Source organism: Chelonus insularis, unplaced genomic scaffold (genome assembly GCF_013357705.1).
Source record: "Chelonus insularis isolate UGA/USDA-ARS -01 unplaced genomic scaffold, ASM1335770v1 contig_399_pilon, whole genome shotgun sequence".
NCBI classification, from domain to species: Eukaryota; Metazoa; Arthropoda; class Insecta; order Hymenoptera; family Braconidae; genus Chelonus; species Chelonus insularis.
Window position 1 is genome coordinate 771592 of NW_023276554.1, and position 17206 is coordinate 788797.

Genomic DNA, 17206 nt, shown 5'->3' on the forward strand with positions numbered 1-17206 from the left:
ACCAATTTATATGCAGTTGATTTTTATTTTTGAGTTAGAAATATTCATTTTTAAATATAAAACTTAAAAAAAACTTATTATTGTTGAAAATATCAAATTATAAATAAATTTTTAATTAAATTGTTTATTGTATGTTCGGATTATTTTCAAATCATTTTTATCTAGTTATGATAAACAATAATTCAAAATCAATACAAAGTTCTTAAAATTTTAACAACTTTCTTCATGATATGCAGATAAATATTCATTTTAAAAGTTATATCTAAAAAAAAAAAAATTAAATTAACCAAGTTTTTATCTAATATAATTATAAGAAAATAAATGACTAATGTACTCTTTTTACAAAGAGAAATATCAATATAAATAAATAATAATAAGGATGTAGGACTAACAATATAGGATTGAGTAAAATACATTCCGAGCGATGCGTATGTTTATTTATTAATGGTTGCGACGGAAGTCATCAAACTTGAAAATTTAATAAAAATATTCACAATGAGCATTCTTCATTTCTCGTTCTCGCATTCCCTTCCATACACTAAAGAAGTATGTTTTCATTTTTCTTTTCTTGCATTAATAGTCTCACATATTCTCTCCCTCAGACATTCATATCTCAGAGCAAGACGTAAGCGCAATTATCAAAGCGCTCGCGACACGTCAGCGCTAATTCATCAATTTTTAAATTCGTGCTCATACTTTAGGGCACGGTTTATTGGGCTATGAGTGTATCAATTGTTTATGCGTGTATTCCGTGTCACCTGTGTACATGATAGTTAATTCATGTATACGCTTGTTTATGTATGTGTATTTTTTTATGTACATTTAATTAATAATAATTATGATTAATAACAACAATAATTAATTAATACCGATAGAAAATCATGATTTCATGGTGAATGACTCGACCCATTAACTTCTTCAACATTTAATTCTTTTTTCATTTAAAATCTCTTGTTTTTTTTTTGATGATCAAACGTATAGTAGTGCAGTAATAGTGCATTTCACAATTACGGCAGTCAGAATTATGGGATTTCAAAAATCTTGTCATTTCTTCAGTTTTCATTACCAGTGTAATCAAATATTTCTCTTCATTTTTATCTTTCAATTATATTCGTCCTTTTCTCCTTCCTTTTTTCTTTCCCTCAAGATTTTGAAAAATATCCACTTGAAGAAGTCCCCGTCGCACCACAGCACACTCACACACTCACACACAGCCCGCGGTTATCGTGCAATTCACACTAACTCCCTTGAGTTTCCACAACATCCTTCGGGATTCCTTCTATTTAACATGATCCTAATTATCATTGATTGATTGATTTGAGGATAACCCGCTTGTAAAAAAATTTATCTTCATTCTCCTGTGCTTACTAAGTTCAGTCAAGGATGACAACCATTCGTGGATCGTCACTGCGCGTTGCCGGCGCCCTTTGGGAGTGAGGTGGATGAGGGTTTGGCAGCCTGCGCCAAGGTTTACGTGCGGCTCTTCGTAATTCTATCGACGACAATGTTCTCCTTACTCTCCTATACAAGATAAAGCAATTACCATTAAATTAATATAATTTTATTCTTATGGTAAAACTTTAATTAAATTTTTTTTTTTTCAGTTATTATTTTTAATTAAAGCTTTTCGAATCTAAAATTGATTGTTTATAGAAAAAAACTTACTTTGTTTGATCTGATACCCTAAAGTATACATCATCGGGTGCATCCATCCAGGAGATAACTTGTTTACGTGCATTGCTTCTGGATAAAGGCGCTCCATGAGAAAAATTATGTGAATGGACAGCTCGACCATTCAATGGTGGTGCTAATGGAACAATAGCTGGTGGAACATGGTCAAGAACGTGTTTAGGATGTAGCTGTTGAGAATGATGAGCCCGTTTTGCCGGTGGAGCACCAGGTAGCCCTGCATTCAGGGCAATGCCTATGAACAGAAAAAAATACATTCAAATATTTGTATTGTCTATAAATGGTAGTTTTTTTTAGATTGTTAAGAGAAAAAATTGGCTTATATCAGTGCAAATAGCTTTGTTTGAAATTTTACCTTCATCCCAATCCACATCCGAGTAGAAGCCAACAAACAAAGATCATATTCAATATGGAAATACACAACTGTGTTACTAATAATAATTATAACGATACTTACCATCTGATCCATTGATTTCATCGAAAGCAGACCTTGTACGTTTCAAAATGGCCTGCTGTGATTGAATTGGTTGTGGTTGTGGTGGTGTCGGTGGCAGTCTATCGACCTCAGGTTTATTAGGTACTCTCTCATATAAAAGACTACCATCTATAAAAAAGAAACATTGATTGAAGTAAATAAATAATTAATTTCATAATTAATCAAAGTGAATCTTTGACAGAATGTTATTTTATATCGTTCTCTCATTTATTCTTCATGTATCAATTTTTCATGATTCTTGTTTGCAATAGACTATGTATCAAGTCCTTTTATCAATAACATTTTACACTGTTTCTACAAACAACTACACTAATGTCTAATCAAACAGCATAAGTAAACAAATAAATACCAGGTGCTTTAGGCGGTCTTGGAAATGAGACGCGGTCGGGCTGTTTGCGTTGTGCGGGTGCGGTGAGTGCAAGCCAATCCCAATCACCAGGTTGTCTTGGTACTGGATGATCTCCTAGCCTCGTGGCGATGTCAGTAACACGTGGACGTTGTCGTGGACGCACAGCACGTGCTAATAGTCTCAACTCAGCTGGGGTTTTTGAGGCAAGTTGAGGTGATGCACAAACGTGTCGTAGCGGCGTCGAATTCACGGGTTGATGGGGAGCACGCGCGGCATGACGAGTGCGCAATTGAGTAGCGCAAATTCGACGGGCAGCACGCGCTAATGCCGAGGTACGAAGGTAAAATGCTGAACGAGTCTTCATGACAGGTCTTGGAGAACCACTGCCACCACTCGCGCCCATAGCACCACTCCCGCGTAAATCCACACCATGAGCACTAGCATAATGACGGCTTAAGTGAGCTTTGAGTTTAAACTCTTTACCACATGATGGGATGGTACATCGATGTGGTCGGTGAGCACCGCTGATGCCTTTGCTTTCTTCGTCAGAACCTGTACTACTTCTTTTTCGGTCTAAATCTGCATCGTCAATACGTGAAGGGACCTGAAAATAATAAAATATTAATTTAAAAAATCTTCCTTTAAATTTTTTAGGAAGGTTAAAAGTTTCAATGATTAAAAGACATACTTTAAGTCCACCATATTTTTTCCAATACGTCCAACAAGATTGACATAATCTACATTGCATATGTGATGGTCCCCAAGCATACCACTGAGAACTTTGCGTTCCTTGGCAGCTTTCACAAGGTTTACCACCAACTCCAACCATCAACATCCCGCTGTTGTCGCTTGTGATGTTTCCGTTACTATTGCCATTGAGAACGCTCACACCTTTTCCGTTACTGTTATTGCTATTACCTAGAGGCATGATAGTCGTTCCTGTTGGCGTAGTCGCTGGAGTTTTGTTATAGTTTGGTATATAAACTTGCTTTAGTTTACTTTCAGCTTCGACTGCCTTTACTCTTTTCTGTTGCACGTAGCGGTCAGTCGTTTTCCACATGTAATAATACTCAATGACATTTTTCAAAGTTTTCCAAGGTAGAAAATCTTGACGAATATCTGAAAAGTCTTTTCCATATTTATCAAGAGCTTCTTCAAATAAATTTGCTTCACTTGCACTCCATTCTTCCATTTCGTCTCTACATAGAACTGGACCTGTGCTCGGTACTAGTGACGACATTGCTTTAGCAATATCATAATTATGTCGATGTAAAGTGTCCATCGCATGGAACTGCAATAAAAGGAAGAAAAAAATACATCAGGAATAATATAATATAAAATTTACATAATAACTAGTAACAAAATAACATCTCATTTTCAATTCATAGTTTTTTCTATACTCACGAGGGTAATGTCTCTAGAGGCAGCCGCAGCAGACATATGTAACGAAGGTTGTTTTACGGAAGAAGAGCAGTCTAGAGCTCTAGCGAATGTACCTACTGATCTACTAACAACCAAAAACTGATCAATTTGACGGTCTGTTAATGAGTGTCTTGGTGTCCAAACTAATGTCTCAAGATCCTGTAATCTACGAGGATCTGCTTCCTTTTCCGCTGCTGTCAACGTCGTTGGTGCAATACCATCAGCTTGATACTTGCATCCAACTCTTATCTCACCTATAAATCATTACCATTGTCAGTTAATATCATCATTATAACTTCATTATTTATGTTTTTTTTAATATAAAATTAGTGATGATAGATACCTTTGTCAGCAAGTAAGGTACGCTGAGCAGGATCAAATACTAAACAATAAAAGAATGAATCTTCTTTATTGAGATAACTCAAAAGAGATTCTGTTTCGTTGAGTAGTGTTACACAGCATTTCCCTCTAATGTGGGTGGCGGGCATCGTTTCGACCTGGCGTGAGAGGAACAGCTCCCGGTGTTTCATTTGGTGACGTTGCTTTGTACTTAATTCGGCAACACCGCTTGCATTGGCAACGTCTTTCTCCACACCTGTATTCAACACTAAATATAAAATATACCATTTGTAAAATTGTAACAAAAAAATACAACAATTATTAAAAAAACAAAATAACATTTACATGCACCATTAACATGCACACATTATTTAATAAGATATGTGCTGAGATATTTCTTATCTAAATAATAAAACTAATTATTATACACAAATACCTACGAAATACTTTTAAATAAACAACGAAAAATACAACTTTCGGTGATTTATTAAACGAATAAATATCAAACGTTTTTTTTATGATGCACAATATATTTATTCATTCAAATTATAATCAAATATATTGATAATTATTAAAAAATTAATTCTTTACTTGATTTCCAACGAAAATGAACTAGCAAAAATGGGGAAATGAAAAAATATATTTTACTACACATTATTGATAACAACAAAAGTTTATTTTTTATTCAGAGACGCCTCAGATTACTAAAGAATCATCTTTGAATGCAGCTAGATAAGGATACAATTAAAAATTAGTAATCAAATAAATAAACTAATTCGATTAATAACATAAAACATGAAATATTTCTATTTCATTTTTAAAGTCAATTATTTCTGAATTAATATTTATTTATATGTTTACATAATTTTTTTTTTTGGAAAGGAAAGATTGGAAATGAAATATGTATGGCCAATTGCAAGGCATCTGACGTAATACTCAAAAGACAGACGAAAAACCTTTTGGCCAAAATTGTTATCTCTTTGGCCTTACAGTGAATTAAACCCATACTATCGGCAATCACCAAGATTTCAAAGATTTTTTTTTTAAATCTGGCTGCTAATTCAGTAGCCTTGCATCATCATCGGCGTCTCCTCATATATTGAATACAACAAGTAAAAGGTATTTATTTCATTTCCATTTATCGACGAATCCATCCGTTGATTACGCATGTATTTATTTTATAAAAACTAGAATCTGATATTTTTAATAGTTAAGATCATTAAAATAGTGATTCTAACAAAATACTTCGTTTTATCGTATATCGGGGCGGAGCAACGCATAGCCTTTTTATCGTTATTGGTAAAATTCTTCTGATCAATACTCAACGGACAATATTGCTTAAATATACTGATTTTAAATATTTGAATGAACTACCAAATAAGGTATCAAAAATGTAAATTAATGATAGGAATTAATTACATATATAAATAATTAATGACTTAAATTATAGTTATAATTATAATTTTTCATCGATACATATGGAAACCCGCATTGGAAAAGGTTATAACTACCTTTTTTGATCAAGTAATAGAGCATTTTCCGATGCGGGTATCGATAATTAATTTAATATCGAACCAAAATTTTCAATTTCTGAAATTTCCCATAAACTCAAGTGAATATAATACATCAATAATAATTTTGAGTTAATTATAAAATGTTCTAATTATGTAAGGTAATACTTTAATCAATATTTGATGTTAAAGGTAGAATGATTCTTTCAATCTTCATGTCATGAACACTTTTTTTGGTAAAAAATGTAAAGATATCGAATATCAATAGATGATTACTTAACACCGAGTAGTTGTATTTGTGTTACTCTGCCCCTAATTGCGTTATAACACTGTTTCAAACAGAGATTCGTCGTGAATGGTTTTTATTTTCTGATCAATTCTGATCACTCACCATGAGGATCGGGGGCCTCCGATAGTGGGGCTTTGAGCCAGCCACCTTTACCAGGCCCTTTGTTCATCACTTTCTGTCCAATCCCATCTTTACTAGTCATTTCCTTAGACACATCTGGATTCTCTAGTTTTTGACTCTGCGTGCTTGCAGGAGATTCGGACCTCTGCTGCTCCACGCTCGCCACTGTAATTTTTACCACAAAACCGACGCTACTTTTTGTTTCTCAACTATTTATTTGGTATTCAATCTACCGCGAATCAATGATCAATTAAAATAGAAATAAAGTGTTGCTACTAAATAAAGATCATTTTCAAGTTAAATTTGGCAGAGAATCAATAGATATAATTATTTTAATGGCATTAATACTTTGATCAGAATAAAATCATAAACATTTAATGTGATAAAAGTTTTATCTTTAAAGTTCCTAAACAGAGGGAAAGGTCGATGACATGGATCTAAAAGTAGACAAATTTAATTACTTCATGTCGAGATAGTAATAAAATCGTATTTTTCAAAATAAATTCTAGAAATATCTCAGAAGACAATGGAGCAGTGCTTATAGGGTCATAAAACCAAGACCACAAAAACCTCATCATACGACTGGAAATAGTTGAAATGGCGTCCGGTTGGAGAGGAAAATAACGTCGCCAAAGGCTTTGGACATCGAGACGCCGGTCGATTCTCTAAAACAATAGAGACTCTCTCTTCGCTCTCTTTCTCTCTTCACAACCATCTTTTTGCTACTCAGTACATTTCGACTCTCGCATTCTCGTTTTCTACTCTCCGATTCTCTATTTAGATCAATGTAATTAACATGATATTCCAATGTGAAATATACCAAGAGATTGTAATACGTGAAGAGTAATTTAGAAGATGTTTAGAGAATTCGATAGGAGGAAACTCGAAGGGCTTGTGATAGCAAGGATAGTTTGTAATACAGCGAGATGAAGAGAAAGCTGGAGGATGATGGTCAGAGAGGGAAGAGGGAAAGCAAATGCTTAAAATGAAGATAGCTAGTGCGGAGACCCCTTGGCACTCTCGCGCTGGATGGGAAGCCTCCTGCCACCCTAGTGCCACCCGGAATCCATGTATGAGTCTCCTGGCCGGCCGAAGAGCGTGTATATGAGACGGTTCGTGGTGTCACTGTCTTAGTGCACGGTCGCGGCGCACGAGTGTACATGAAACACACATACGCGTCCTACCCCTGCGTCAGTCATTCATTTAGTTGGGGAAGGAATGAGAGGCAAAGAGAACGAGAGAGAGGTGGAGGAATGGGGTGGTGAGGAGGAGGAGGAAGGGCAGAGTGGAAAACCAGGGGTTGGAGGATGAGGAGGGCGAGAAGGTGGGCGAAAAGGGAGACAGGGAGTTGGGTGTTACCACCCTTTTGCCCACCCCTAGCAGATCGATACAACCCGCTTTCCACCCACATCCCACCCCCCTAACTTTACTTATTATACGATCCCACCCCCAAATCCTCGCGTCTCATTATCTTTCCCGTAGCAGCCAGAGAGAAGAGAAAGGGAAAAGAGAATACACTTTTATATTGCAGTCGCCTCTTTTACTATAACTTTTTTTTTAGTGTTATTTTTTTTTATTATTTTTGAATTATTTATCTACTTATTTATTTATTGACTTTTACATCTTGCCAAAGACGCATACGATATACGCGTTCACGCGTGAAGAGTATCGCTGAGCACCAGTGGTGGTTACACGGTGTGTGAACACACACCGGTCGCGCAGCCAAGCGATACCTTTTTTTTCTTTTTTCTTCTTCTTTAATTCTTTTTTCATATGTTCTTTTATTTTGTCCTTCTGTTTCTCCAGTTTTATTGGTGAGAGAGAATCGACCTCTTATCGTCCACAAGTCGGGGCGTCTTGGAAAGGAAACGACTGTTTTTGGTTTTGTATGCGAGACACGACGCCACTGTTGAATTCGGGGCGAGCTCAATTTCCGGGGTAAATATATTTAGGTATTTTTGTGCGCAAGACTGGGAGAATAGATAGATTTGCATGCACGCGTATCTTTTGATTGTATGAGATTCTGTTGACGCCATTTTGAGTACTTGAAAGTCAACACTATTTTGATTATTTCCGTTAAGCATTTTGAAAAGCATCTAATCATCATGAAAACAACTCCATTAAAACCCAAAACTCTTTTTAAAGGATAATGATGTTAAATGTCTTAAAAAGCAATGAGGTTTTTGATTAATAGTTTCAATAGATCTATCATAACTTGTGATATTTTTAGTTATATCGATATTAGTCACGTTGCCATTCTGATAGATCATTCAGGTTCATTGTGATACCGCCAAAAACATTATGTAGGTAACGTGATAACAACGTTGTAAGATAAATGTTTACTCACACTGGTGCTTGTCTGCAAGCATAATCAAGGTCGATGGTAAATCCCTCCGCCTGAAGAAGCACATAACTTTTGCTTCCACATTACCACTGGCCGTCTATAACAAATAAATACATTAGTTAAGAACTACAAAATTAACATTGAAAAATTATGTTAAATATTTGTTTTAAATAAACAAAATATAGAAAAATTGGTTTCAAATGAATGAACTCACCTTATTCAATTCTTCTATTCTTCGGATTTGGTAAGGAGATGTTGATGATGTTTCAAAATACACATAATCTGGAAAAAGAATAGAAATATTATAAATTTTTACTTTCATATGTACTTAGGTTCAGTAATGTGATGGTTTATACTTTAAGAAGCATAAGTATCATATTGGGAAATTTGTTGATTTATGATTATAGTAAGTATTGTTTCATTGGGAAATTTTGAGGGTTCAGGTATAGAAACAGCAAAGAAGACAAAAGACCCAAGGATACTAGTGCGAATAAAAGACAAAGAAATGGGAAATAATTTCAAGGGAGAAAAGATCTACATCTATGAGGGGAGTGAAAGGTTTTAGGGCTATAGAAATTCTTCTCTGAATGGAAGCCCGCCAGTTCATTCCATGAATATGTCCTATGGCAAATGTGCAAGGATATGCAATATACCTGAATTTATTTCATATTTCATATTTTTATTAAAAATTTTCTCACATTGAAGAGAATATTTTTGTATTAAAAGGCAAGTAAAGTAATGATAAGAATTGGAGTATTTAATGAGCAGTTTTTAATGAATATCTTGGAGGCTACTAAATAGACTTGTTAGAAACAATAAAAAGAAACCTTAATCGGCAGGTAAATGATAACAAACGTGACGCATAATTATAGTGTTGGTTGTGTCCTAGCGAGAAGCCAACGGCATTAGTATGAGTGTAAAAGTATTTATACATTGTTGCTTCTTTTCTTTCAGTGACTTCTAATATAGATAGTAGAAGATAGATTAAATAATAGCAAGAAAAGATCTCGAGAAGTGGATTAAATGGAAGCATAGTTAGGTATAGGAATTTTTCAGTAGACAAATAATAACGGAATTGTTAGTGGCCAAAAATCCATGGGACCAAAGTCATAAAAGAGTGAGACAATTTGAATGACGTATTGGCCAAGTGACGAAGATTGTACTAACGTTAATCGGTGAATCCATCGGACGAAGAATTAGTATGACCTGCCGGGGGAGAGAGAAGGAGAGTTGGGGGAGGAGAGGGAATGGGAGAGAGAAAGAGAGTGAGGTGACCGGGGAAAACGAACAGTCGAGGGAGGAGACAGGGGGGCTTGAGAGAGCAGACGTACAGGACGCCAAGAAGGGGGGACGCAGGGGGAAGATCCAGATGAGGAGAGGCAAGGGGGAAGAATGGGGACAGGGGACGCCATCGTGATGCCATTTGCAAACATTAATTTCTTGGAGGCTAATTAAAGTTACTGAGAATATTGGATATTGAAATCTTTGACTACAAATCCAAGTATCAGAGTTTGATTGGAACATATACTAAGGGCAATGATGAAGAAAAAAAAAATATAAAAACAGTGGCGAACGTTACCTCCCACCCGGTACATGTTGGCCGTCATGTTGCTGGCGTCCTGTGCGGCAGTAGCCGCGAGCCCGAAATTTGTGCTCTCGTGGTTCCCGTGGGTCTCGCGGTATTCCGCCGGCATCGGCATGAGATATGAGCCCTCCACCCTCTTTTCTCTCTTGCACCTTTGGCTCTCCTCTTTCACTTGCTCTTCCTTGCGTCTTCTCCCTGGCGACACGTATTCGTCGTCGCCACGACACTCGACCACTTCTCCGAAGAGAGAGTCAACACTTCACCGTGTCACACTCCATCGTGTTTGTTTGAGCCACATCGAGAGTGTAGCTGTACATGAACCTTACTGCTAACACCTACTACTTCATAATCCACCCCGTTTTATCGTACTCGTCCGAACACTTTTTTGACTTCACTCAACAACTTCGTAATGTTTTTACCCCAATGAATACACTAAACAGAGTTCGTTTTCTTAATCTTCGCGCACTTCAAGTGCACTTGGCCTCCTGCCTCGCTTTACACGACTTTAATTATTGTTACACTCACACGTTTATCCACGTCCCGTTTCACGTGCCAACTTCGAGCATCATCAAGATTCTCGTGCTTAGTCCACGCGTACTCTCAGTCGAGTTTCACGGGCGTCTGAGTGCGTGCCTCCGACCTCGCTCAACGGAACACCGCCATTTTCATTTAGCGCGAGCGGCGACACGAGCATCAGCGCCGACAGAGCCTTTCCGGGCCGCCCCACTACCGGTAATTATTCCAACACTAACTACCCCACAATAGTTGAACATTCAAAAACTTCGTAACAATATTTTCCACTATTTTTTTCAATTATTTTACATTTAAAGACTTATTCTTTAGTCTTAATTTTAAAAAATCTACTAGCTACACTTCGTCTACGAATAATTAACTAATTGTGCCAACTTTTTGTCGCATCCACGATGCCCGGTCACGACGTACAAACTAGTCGAGCAGCGCACGCACTCCTCTGTGTCATAGAAAAACACATCATAGAGGCGCTACTGTTGAATTTAAATCCCTTTTATTACCACCAGGGTAAGTTGTCCCGCGAAATTTTTAAAATCATTTCATAATTCCATTTTCATTAATTTATTTGTAGAATTATTCAAATCAATTCTTATTTATCATTAACTAGATATAAATAAAAATGATTTATTGAATTTTTCAATAAATGAATTCTTATAATAACGTAATTGTTTAAAATTTTTAACAGGACACAACTAGGTGGTTTCCAACGAACGACAAACAAAAATCAAAGGTAAACAGTTTCTTTTTCGTTACAGATTTTTTACAATAATATTTATATGATTCAATGAATTCTATCAATTTAAAAAGATTTATGATTCTTGGTTATTTTTACATTCTTAAGTTCATAAAAGTGAGAAATAAAACAAAGTTATTTAATGCATCATTTGCTCGAAGCAAGTATAGTAGTTAATGTCACAGTATTCTAAAAATTAAAAAATTCGTTATTGTAACTGACAAAAGTTGCGCTAATTTATCCAACACATGCCAATAATTGTATTAATATCTTCTATCATGCGAATTTTTTAATGTAAATTTAACTCATGACACGCACGTTACAGTTAAAAATATGCAGATATAACCAATCAAGTATTATCTTGCACAATTACACAAGTCATATTATAAATAATTTTTGAATTTCTTCAACTTGACCTGATTTTTATTTTTTAGGACGCTTACTAAATTTTTAAATCTACTTAACAATTGAAAATAATAATGGCTGTGGGTGCTTATCCACTTGTAAAACTTGGAATATTGTTCCTAAAACAAGTAAGCAAACCAGTAGCCAAAGTTCTTGTAGAGCAAGCGAAAAATCATCCAGTTTTTAGAACTTATGTGATTGTTCCTTTGGCTCAAAGTAAGTTTTAATGAGCAATTTATATAAATATAATCACATACTTTATCAACAAAAATATTATTTAATAACTGGAATATACTTTTACTCAATTTATTTTTAACAGTGTATCATTGGGCAGAAGTAAAGACAAAAATGTATGTAATGAATCTTGGCAAACCAACAAAAGTAGCCAAATTAAATGAACAAATGGCTATTGAACTTGGTGCTAATTTCATGGGTGAAATTATAATTTTTACTATTACTGGTGGTCTTATCATTTTCGAAGTTAGAAGAAGTGCAGCCAAAGAAGCCAAAAAAGAAGCTGCCCGAGAAGCCCAACTGATCAAATTTACTGAAGATATTCAAGCATTGTTCGAAGCTTCAGTTCAACAAGAAAAACAGCTTAAACAATTAACTAGTGTAATTGAAGAACTTGCGAAGAAAACAAAGAGTAAAATTGATGTAGAAAAATTGAAACAACTAGCAGAGCCAATACATAATAATGGACGTGATATACTTGATAACAATAGTGATAAAAATCAAAATAATGACAATAATAATAATAGATCTGTGGTTAATCGTGCAATTGATTATTATGAAAAAGATGTTAAAGGGAGTAAACTTAGTTAAAAAAATTATTAGCACGAAAAAAAAAAACAACCAGTGTCACATGGAATTAATTTAATGAAGAAAAATTAATCAATTAAAAGTAAAGGAACAGGTGACAGAGCATTTATTTCTACAAAAATACTTTTATAATTCAGGACTTCTTAAAAAAACACGTTTTTGTATGACTCTAGTCATTTTATTGCTCGATTATAATCAACATTTTTTGATTCTTTGATTGATTATTTTTTATTCATAGAATCACTTGGCACTGTTTTTATCGTTAATGAAACCTGAAAAATCTTGTACATAACAGCCGGCTGCGAGTACGCAAATGTATCATATAAGTATTGATGAACTTATTGATTGACTATCAGTAATAAAAGTAATTAACTCATATAAATAATAAATAAATTTCAATACAAAGTCATTGTTTCTTATTGAACTCTACTCTATATAGAATATTTCCATTTGCCCCTTTTGAAAATTTATAATTATAAATTCAAACAATATATGAATTATTAATTGTAGAGAATAATTATTTTCTTCAATCTAAAAATTTGAACATTGTTTATTTTTTTTCTTAATTTTTCTTATACTTACATATGCTGAGAACCCTTTTAATGAACAGTGGTTCTCATTTCTATTATAGTTTTTGCTGATGAACACGTACATATGTTTGGTTTTGATTCAGCTCTAGTTCAGCTTTTCAGTCATTGTATACTCCTAGTCTAAACCCTTTTTTTAGCTATTTACTTTTATCTTTATTTTATACCGAGAAAGAATAAAAATTTTCAATTAAAAAAATTAATTATTATCAACGCATTATTAAAAATTTAATGTTAAGTAAATTTAATCAAGAACAAAACTGTGGAATAATTAGATGACGTGCAATTGACAGTGACGTGAATTTAATGCGTGGTTGTCAGTGCAAGTGATAAGATTCTTTTATATGTTAGAAACATGAACAAAATTCATTTTTTTAATAGATAGAACAGATTGAAAACGAAGGAATTATGTGGTCATTATTTTCTCGAGATCCTACGAAGGATTTTCCTTATGAAATAGGAGAAATCGTTGATGGTTTAGATGGTAAATCTATTTGGACTCTGTACAGAGCTAAGAAAAAGGTAACCTTAACATACCAAAAGAAATTTATCAAATATTTTAATATATTTAAATACATTTTATACATTTTCGTTATGAATTATTTGAGTATTTTTCTTTTAGGGCTCTTCAGGAGATGATGTGTCTGTATTTGTCTTTGACATTAAAGCTGGTGGTGAAGTTCAACTAGAAATAGCACGAAATGCAGTGAAAAGATTAAAAACTCTTAGACATCCAAGTATTCTTACTTATGTTGATAGCCTTGAGGTATTATTTAAGTAAAAATTTAATTTTAAGTCATTGAAATTACGACTAATATTGTACAGCATCATATAATCAACATTAATTATAATTATTTAACTTGGTAGACTGACAAAGTTATTTACTTGGCAACAGAGAGAGTTGAACCTTTACACAGTAAATTATTAAAAAAAATTGACATTGGCGAGGGTCTAAAAAAAGAATTATATTTTTCTTGGGGAATTTTTCAAATAACTGTAAGTGTTATTTTATTACTTACATTGTTGATTAATATAAATCTTACAGAAAACTTTTAATGATTTTTTCAATCACAGAGAGCTCTCAGTTTTTTAAATAATGATGGAAATTTGAGACATAATAATGTAAATTTGTACTCGGTGTTTGTGAATGAGGAAAGTGGAGAATGGAAATTAGGCTGTGTAGAATATATGAGTACGATTGATGCACCGTATACACTACTGCCACATACTTTGCAAGCCTACATACCTCCAGAAGCTAGAGAGAATGCAAAACCAACATCCAAATGGTAATTCCAATCGTTTCAACATTTTATTAACATATATCAAAGTGTTGGAAATCTATATTCAAATATTTAGGTTTTAATTGTGATACTGATGAGTAAATATAAACAGCTCAATCGATATGTGGGGTCTGGGCTGTCTCATCTGGGAGGCTTTCAATGGACCTTTGGGACAAAGAGCCAACCTCAAAGCCATGGAACAGGTTCATTACCATCTATTAACATATATTTAATTAAAATAAAATTTTCACTTTAATATGAGTTTTTTAATATACATATATTTTTTGCGTAGATTCCAAAGCAGCTTTTAATAGTCTATAAAGAACTAACAAGCATAAACCCTGACGGAAGACCAAACCCAGCAGATGTGATAGCAAGGTGCCGTAGCAATGGTGGATTTTTCAAAAATGATCTTGTTGATGCTTTGCTCTTTCTTGAAGAGATACAAATGAAAGAGAAGGGTGAAAAAGGACGATTCTTTTCTCAATTAGCTGGTCAATTGGATAGTTTTCCTGAAGGAGTTGGCAGATATAAAATTTTGCCTCAATTATTGGCAGCTTTTGAATTTGGAGATGCAGGTAGTGCTGTCTTACCACCTCTATTACAATTAGGAAATCAATTACCTGACGCCGAATATCAAAGAAGGGTTGTGCCCTGCGTTGTAAAATTATTTGCTTCAAATGATCGAGCAACTAGATTGCGTCTTTTACAACAACTCGATAGATTTGTTAGTCACCTTCAGCCTTCTACTGTCAACGATGCGATTTTTCCTCAGGTATGGTATTTATTAAATTTATATTGTATTGATTTAAATTGAAATTTATAATTTATTATATACATATATGCATCTTTTTTAGGTAGCTCGTGGTTTTCTTGATACCAATCCTGCAGTTCGAGAACAAACAATCAAATCAATCATTCATCTAGCACCAAAGTTAGATTACAATAATTTGAATGTCGAAACATTGCGGTATTTTGCTAAACTTCAATCGTCTGATGAACAAGGTGGAATAAGAACGAATACAACTATATGCTTAGGAAAAATAGCTCAACATCTTCATCCCCAAATTAGGCAAAAAGTAAATAAGTTGTCTTATACTTTTATTGATCAAAATTATAAATTGTAGAGTGTATTATAAATATTATGAGATGTTAAAAAATTTTAGGTGTTAATAGGAGCATTCATTCGAGGTACCCGAGATCCTTTTCCACCCGCTAGAAGTGCTAGTGTATCGGCACTCGCAATCACACAACAATACTATTTATTACAAGAAGTTGCAAATCGTATTCTACCAGCTTTGTGTCCTCTTACAACTGATCCAGACAAAAGTGTACGTGATAATGCTTTTCGAACAATACGAGGATTCTTGACTAAACTAGAAAGAGTCTCTGAAGATCCTGGTTTACGAGAAACAATGGGTAAATATTCTTATATTTAATCTTCTTCATTAAATTATAAAATTTCAATACTCGATAATTGAAAATTTTCAGAGGCTGATGTGAATACAGCAACACCAAGTCTAAGTAATGCAGCAGCAACGTGGGCTGGTTGGGCTGTTACAACAATGACTGCTAAATTTTATCGAAGTCAATCAGATACTCCCAAGTCTTCCAATCCTCAAACTACGTCTCGAATTTTACTTAATAAACCGGCATCATTGGGTATGTTAAAAAATTTATATAAATTAACGTATCATTTTTTATTTATAAAATTGATTTTTCAGAACAAGCAAGTAGCTCACAAAGTAGTGCTAGTACAACTGCAACAACAAGCAGTGCGACAAGTATGACTTCATTAGATCCTGATCATGATCATGATTCTCAGAATACTGCTAATACCCATTCTGATTGTGATTGGGATTGGGATGCTGATAATTGGGGAGATATGGAACAACAGCCGTCATCAACAACAACAACTTCGACAAGTACTGTCACTCCATCTGCTACCACACCAAAACAAAATGATCATTGGGCCAGCTTGGAAGAAGAACCGGTTAGTCCAGTTACTATTTCTTTGTTTGAAATCTTCTGAATGTTATGAGTATAATCGTAAAAAATATTTATAGGAGGAAGAAGCAACAGAAAATATTGGAGATAAGAATGAGGGTTCCGAAAGTGGCTGGGACGATCAAGAATTTCAAGTTCTTGAAGAATTTCAATCGATCGAACGATCTGGTAAGTATGTTATGTTAAAAACTTTTTGTTATTATATTTTAATTATTACTAGAGAAGAGAAATGCGTTTGATTAATAATGATTAATTTTAAATTAATTTAGGAGTGAGTGGATCAAATAAATTTGAAGAAGCTCGAAAAAAACGAGAAGAACGTAAGTTAGCTCGACAAAAACAAATGGAAGCCAAAAGAGCAGCAAAGCTAAGAACCAGTCCTCCTGCCAAGAAAGTTTAATGTATAAATGTTAATTAATTAAAAAATGAACTAATCAAAGCCATTTTTAATTAATTATTGTATAATAAATCTTGATATAGAACTAAATATGAAATAAAAATTTCAATAACTACATATCTAAATATGTTTTATATTATAAATTGATTTATTATGTTAAGTACTTTCTATTGTATTCATTCATGAAAATATTTTACAAATATTTCAATTAATTATTAGTTATATAATAATATACACATCAAGAAAATATTTTTGATAAATAGTTTTTTTTACAAAGGTGTACAGTAACTGATTTTTTTT

The 17206-nt window shown here is 33.9% G+C and overlaps 3 protein-coding genes across 9 annotated transcripts; 2 read left to right on the forward strand and 1 right to left on the reverse strand.

The window, feature by feature from the left end:
- Positions 1–420: 420 nt before the first annotated feature.
- On the reverse strand, positions 421–10283 carry MTA1-like (metastasis associated 1-like). 5 transcript variants are annotated; one of them, XM_035085482.1, is made up of 11 exons: positions 10139–10283; positions 8774–8841; positions 8563–8656; positions 6198–6380; positions 4300–4551; positions 3939–4210; positions 3223–3825; positions 2535–3138; positions 2147–2293; positions 1666–1924; positions 421–1521 (listed from the first exon to the last, which is right to left on the reverse strand). In XM_035085482.1, exons 1-11 carry the CDS (start codon positions 10257–10259, stop codon positions 1374–1376), a joined length of 2751 nt encoding a protein of 916 aa, XP_034941373.1. In that variant the 5' UTR covers positions 10260–10283; the 3' UTR covers positions 421–1373. The 5 variants fall into 5 exon arrangements, with proteins under 5 accessions (XP_034941373.1, XP_034941372.1, XP_034941376.1 ...); XM_035085481.1 differs by having other exon boundaries at positions 4300–4563; XM_035085485.1 differs by lacking the exon at positions 6198–6380.
- A 475-nt stretch (positions 10284–10758) lies between these two features.
- On the forward strand, positions 10759–13040 carry LOC118068241 (putative OPA3-like protein CG13603). 3 transcript variants are annotated; one of them, XM_035085498.1, is made up of 5 exons: positions 10759–10876; positions 11094–11182; positions 11361–11405; positions 11843–12029; positions 12133–13040. In XM_035085498.1, exons 4-5 carry the CDS (start codon positions 11888–11890, stop codon positions 12636–12638), a joined length of 648 nt encoding a protein of 215 aa, XP_034941389.1. In that variant the 5' UTR covers positions 10759–10876; positions 11094–11182; positions 11361–11405; positions 11843–11887; the 3' UTR covers positions 12639–13040. The 3 variants fall into 3 exon arrangements, with proteins under 3 accessions (XP_034941389.1, XP_034941390.1, XP_034941391.1); XM_035085499.1 differs by lacking the exons at positions 10759–10876; positions 11094–11182; positions 11361–11405 and adding an exon at positions 11423–11568; XM_035085500.1 differs by lacking the exons at positions 10759–10876; positions 11094–11182; positions 11361–11405 and adding an exon at positions 11575–11761.
- A 266-nt stretch (positions 13041–13306) lies between these two features.
- Positions 13307–17156, forward strand: yata (N-terminal kinase-like protein yata). The gene is made up of 12 exons (XM_035085496.1): positions 13307–13744; positions 13845–13988; positions 14090–14218; positions 14297–14508; positions 14615–14705; positions 14795–15277; positions 15360–15581; positions 15669–15921; positions 15994–16164; positions 16227–16495; positions 16569–16677; positions 16779–17156. The coding sequence occupies exons 1-12, from the start codon at positions 13631–13633 to the stop codon at positions 16907–16909; spliced, it is 2328 nt and encodes a 775-aa protein (XP_034941387.1). The 5' UTR covers positions 13307–13630; the 3' UTR covers positions 16910–17156.
- The last annotated feature ends 50 nt before the right edge of the window (positions 17157–17206 follow it).

Bases quoted from the DNA above. Each gene is read 5' to 3' on its own strand.
- MTA1-like (XM_035085481.1), bottom strand. From the start codon at position 10,259: ATGCCGATGCCGGCGGAATACCGCGAGACCCACGGGAACCACGAGAGC. The intron at 6,381-8,562 runs GTGAGTAAACAT...TAAAAATTACAG, and splicing joins GCTTGCAGACAAGCACCAGT to TGGCGAGCGTGGAGCAGCAG. The intron at 2,294-2,534 runs GTATTTATTTGT...TCTTTTTTATAG, and splicing joins AAGACCGCCTAAAGCACCTG to ATGGTAGTCTTTTATATGAG.
- LOC118068241 (XM_035085498.1), top strand. From the start codon at position 11,888: ATGGCTGTGGGTGCTTATCCACTTGTAAAACTTGGAATATTGTTCCTA. The intron at 12,030-12,132 runs GTAAGTTTTAAT...TATTTTTAACAG, and splicing joins GATTGTTCCTTTGGCTCAAA to TGTATCATTGGGCAGAAGTA.
- yata (XM_035085496.1), top strand. From the start codon at position 13,631: ATGTGGTCATTATTTTCTCGAGATCCTACGAAGGATTTTCCTTATGAA. The intron at 15,278-15,359 runs GTATGGTATTTA...CATCTTTTTTAG, and splicing joins ACGATGCGATTTTTCCTCAG to GTAGCTCGTGGTTTTCTTGA. The intron at 16,678-16,778 runs GTAAGTATGTTA...AAATTAATTTAG, and splicing joins TCAATCGATCGAACGATCTG to GAGTGAGTGGATCAAATAAA.